Raw genomic sequence first — 4,847 nt, 5'->3', positions numbered from 1 at the left:
ATACTTCTCTGTCACTGTTTAATGAGATGGTGCAATCTGGGGTCAAACCTAACGAAGTCACTTTCACCTCGGTTTTGCATGCCTGCGGTCATGCTGGTTTGGTGGACGATGGTCTTTGTTTGTTTAAGTTCATGCTTAGAAATCATTCTGATAGTCTTAGAACAGATCATTATACTTGTATGGTTGATCTTCTTGGTCGGGCTGGCCGACTTGAGGAAGCATACGAACTTATTAAAACTATGACTTTTGAACCAAGTCATGCCATCTGGGGTGCTCTACTTGGTGCCTGTGTGATACATGAAAATGTGGAACTGGGAGAATTGGCTGCAAGATGGCTATTTAAGCTGGAGCCAGAGAACACAGGAAATTATGTACTGTTGGGAAAGATATATTCTGCAGTTGGAAGATGGAAAGACGCGGAGAATGTGAGGCGTTTGATGGATGAAGTCGGACTAGTAAAGACGCCAGCTCAAAGTGTCATTGGGTGACAAGTAGGTGATTTCATTTAGTTTTCGAGTAAATAGAGCCAAACGAGAGCTGCAGGGTGAGAGCGACATCTGAGAACCATGCAGCAACAGGATGAAAGCTAACCCTCTTAGTCTCCGGTGGTTTTTATGACCTCCTGAATTTTGATATTGTAAATTATATTTCTGCAGTGCTCCTCACAGCTCGATATATAATTGCAAGATGGATACATTTTTATACAAATCGGCCAATCACAACTGTTCATGTACTGAGGTCGAAGCTGGTTGAGATCACCACTTAACTTCAAGAATTCACATGGCTCGGTTCACTATGGCAAGAGAAGGATGAAAATTAATTGTGATGCCTGTTCGCGAGCAACCAGAAGTCCAAACTCTTATATCTTTATTTATTTTTAAGGTATGATTGATGCTTTTGTTTTCTATAAGAAAATGGATTTGAGACTCTTGATGATTCATTAAGCTACCTCCCAAAGTCTGCGTACACACTACCCTCCCCAGACCCCCACTTTTGAGATTACTCGTTGTTGATGATGATTCATTAAGCGTAACGTATATCAGCTGGTACACTAAACTAGACACTAGGAACTGTCCTTTTAGGGAAGGGGTGGTTTTCTTAGTAGCAACTTTAGACACCTAAATGAGGTGACTTGGAAGTAGTATACCTGGTTGTCAGATGCTACTTTGAAGCCAGAAAATGGAACATCACCTGCATCAGTAATTAACTCTTTTCATAACCTTGTCCTTACCTGGCTAGATTTTTGTGAAAGCCATGTTCTTTGCATTATTTAACACGATAATGGGATTATTCTGTTAGCAGGTCCCAAGTGTTACTATGCTAGCGGGAAGGATGTGTTTTGGTGAAAAATTACTCCTCGCAACAAAGAATTCGTTTGACAGAGTGTATTAGAAAAATTATTCATGTATTAAGTGTGGTATTATTTAATATTTTGTTTGATAGCAATTTGGGAAAATGTATAACTAAGACATCTCATTTGATGGTATTAGTATACAAGGGTTTTAATGCATGGGATAAATATGAGTAAAGATAAAAATGCCCTCAAATTCCTTAAAGTTTTTTCTAAATCTTTTTCAATTTATTCAAAAATGAATTATTTCTCTTTAATTTATCAAGATGACAATTTCCCTCCAAATAATTTTAGTCATAAAAAAATTATTCCATCCACTAAAACATACTTGTGTTTTAGTAAATTGATCAAAACCCGAAAACATGTTGGATGATTGCAAACAAGCTTTAATTTCGTAAATAGGATATATCACAAATAAAAATAATTTTTCTGTTTGTTTAACTTTAACACTCTACGGAACACAATTTTATGTTAATAACGATTCTATTGTCTAATTCAAAAGTTACATGTACCTCCCTCGAAGGGGAGCCTTGGAGTAACTGGTAAAGTTGTTGTCATGTGATCAGGAGGTCACGGGTTCAAGCCTTGGAAACAGCCTCTAGCAGAAATGCAAGGTAAGGCTGTGTACATGTAACGCCCCGAGAGTACACCCTGGACATCATACGGTCCTTACGGTCCCGGGGGACCACAAGCTAACCCATGATCTAGTACCTGCTGTGAGCACTGAATACCATGATCATAAATGTGGAAGAACACTAACATGCCATAAGGTTTTAATAACTGAATTCAAAACTAAAAAATGAGTCAATAGTAAATAACTGACTGAATTTGATAAAGTACTGACAAAACTGAATAACTAACTGACACTGAATAACATGATCATAAATGTGGAAGAATACTAACATGCCATAATGTTTTAATAACCGAATTCAAAATTGAAATATTAGTCAATAGTAAATAACTGACTGAATTTGATAAAGTACTGACAAAATTGAATAACTAACTGACTAGTCTGAATACTGAATGATTGACTCTGATGTCTGAAAAGCCTCTGAGGATGCATGATCAAGCATATAACATGAACTGAGTAAAATCTGTAAAATTACAATACTAAAATAACTGAACTCTGTATGCTTCGGTCAATCATCATTAAGACTGAATAACTGAACTAAGACTATGACTGAAACTGTGGGAGGTATCATCTAACCGACATTTCCCAATCTGAGCTAATCGGGGTCCAACCTGTAACCCCAGTTGGAAGGGTGTTAATACCATGTCACGGGTACTAACGCTGGCTGTGTGGATCCATTAAACTGGTGTAATGTCCAAAGGACTAAAGGTGTCAAGCCTGAACTGACGGGTGACTCCTACGAGATAGTCAAGCCTAATCTGACGGGTGACTTCTCATATCCTACGCTGGCTACGTAGTTCTGGAATTGTAACGCCCCGGGATCCCATCTCGAGACGTCACATGGTGCTTATGATCCTGAAGGACCACAAGCTAACCCTTTACTGATACCTGTACCTGTACACTACATAATATCGAAAATAATTATGAAAACTAGCTATAAGGTTCAACACATCTATGAATACTCATAATACAGAAAACTGAATACTAATACATCCGTCTGAAAAGACTCTAAACTGTCTGAACTATGGAGTTGATGGGACAGGTCCCCGACTAACTCCGTCAACTGAAAATAAATAAAGTCTGAAACAATAATTTTGAGAACTCACTGCTACTGCTACTGACTGGGACTGAACTGCTGAGGATACTCTGGATCCTGTGCCTCAGAACCTTTGGTGTTAAATAAAACACCATAGCGCAAATGCGTCAGTACAGGAATGTACCGAGTATGTAGACGAGGTAGGCTAATGCAAGGGCTCATGCATGCACAATATCTAAACTGAATAATCATGAAGATGCCACATGAGAACACATATATAAATGCACAGAACATGAACACAAGCATCGCAACTCTAGATACTGAAACTCGGATACCGCTTTACTGCAGACTGAACTCATTACTGATACTGAGATACTGAATCACTGACTCATCTGATACTGATAACTGAGAGTCTGGATGTACTTACATCAAGGATTGAATTCTGAGCTTACTGCTTTCGACTGACAGAATTAGAGATCAACTTTTGTAAAAGATTATTCTGGAAGCGATTATCAATGATAAGAAGTATGATCATATCCGAATCTGACAACAAAAATACTCAACAGAATCTGAGATGGAGATCAAGCCTATCTGACGGGAGATCTCTAAATATGATAATAAGAATACTCAACATGGTCTGAGACTGAGATTAAGCCTCTCTGATGGGAGATCTCTAGATATGATAATAAGAATCTGTATATGAGACCAAGCCTATCTAACGGGATGATCCATGAATCAATGAAACTATCTGAGTTCTTCACTGAGATAGACCTGATTTATGAAGATTGATACTGAAACTGCAACTGTAAGAAGTAGTTACTTAACCGACATGCCCCAACCTACCACAGGTGGGGTCCAACCTGTAACCCCAGCTGTAAGGGTGTCAATACCGTGCCATGGGTAAAGATCTCTCTGGTCAAGCCTCTCTGACGGGATGACCCTCGCAGGAGTCGGCCTGAGGCAATATAATAGTCAAGCCTCTCTGATGGTGACAGCCTCTATTGACGGGGACTCCTACATCCTGCGCTGGCTACGCAGTTCTGGAGTTAAGGGATTGCTTCTAACGACTCGGCCTCTTTGACGGGGAGCCGCCATCCCTTTTCTCGCTCGGTGCTAGTTTCTACTCCCAACTGAAAGACTCTGAACTGAAATCTTAACTGAACATAACTGAACTGAATCTGATACTGATAACTGAGTTACGTTGAGATTACTTAGTTTTGTATCTGACAGAAAAGGTATCGAATTATGGTATCTGACTGACGATACAGAGCTTGAGTAGATTACTCGAATCGCTTCTGAGATTAGAATTGAATCACTTGAATACTATTAGATCTGAGCTGATTACAGGACTTAGGATAGATTACTAGCGATACAGAGATTACAGAGATAACTGAGATTACTGAGCTTTCTTAAGTTCTGCACTTGTCTAAGGATACAGAGTTCTATAGTTCACTGAGTTCTGAGAATCATGGCTCGACAGAAATTATCGAGAAACTGACATGGGCTCTAGACAACAACTCTATTTTCGGGTATAAATACCCTCATGACTCGATAACATAAAAGTAAAGCATAATCTTCTTGACTAGTCATCACCACAATTATTCATTCATCATCACAAGCATTCGTTCATCATCATAAGCATTCGTTTATCATCACAATCATTAAAGCATCTCACAATCATTGAGACATCACCTTAAGCATTTGAGGATCACAAACATCCATTCATCATCACAATCGCCAAGGGGTAACTTTAAGTATCTCTGAATCACAATCATATAACAATGTAGGGGAAACATGCTACTAGATCGTACTCCATTCAACAAGGTTTT

General features: G+C 38.9%; 1 protein-coding gene across 2 annotated transcripts in view; it reads left to right on the top strand.

Moving 5' to 3' along the window:
* LOC107860469 (pentatricopeptide repeat-containing protein At5g39350) overlaps window positions 1-1,556 on the top strand; it is a 6,639-nt gene extending 5,083 nt beyond the window's left edge. The window contains exons 2-3 of one of the 2 annotated variants that reach the window (XR_007052577.1): window positions 1-882; window positions 1,303-1,556. The exon at window positions 1-882 is cut by the window's left edge and continues 1 nt beyond it. Coding sequence is in view for 1 of the 2 variants with exons in the window: in XM_047407515.1 (XP_047263471.1) it covers window positions 1-488 (488 nt within the window). In the remaining variant the exon portion in view is untranslated. Of the gene's footprint in view, window positions 967-1,302 lie in introns of those variants that run through there. The other variant, XM_047407515.1, reaches the window with a different exon arrangement.
* The last annotated feature ends 3,291 nt before the right edge of the window (window positions 1,557-4,847 follow it).

Source organism: Capsicum annuum, chromosome 2 (assembly GCF_002878395.1).
Source record: "Capsicum annuum cultivar UCD-10X-F1 chromosome 2, UCD10Xv1.1, whole genome shotgun sequence".
In the NCBI taxonomy this organism is placed as follows: domain Eukaryota; kingdom Viridiplantae; phylum Streptophyta; class Magnoliopsida; order Solanales; family Solanaceae; genus Capsicum; species Capsicum annuum.
Note: the sequence above shows the minus strand (reverse complement) of the source record. Positions and strands in the feature narration are given on the sequence as shown.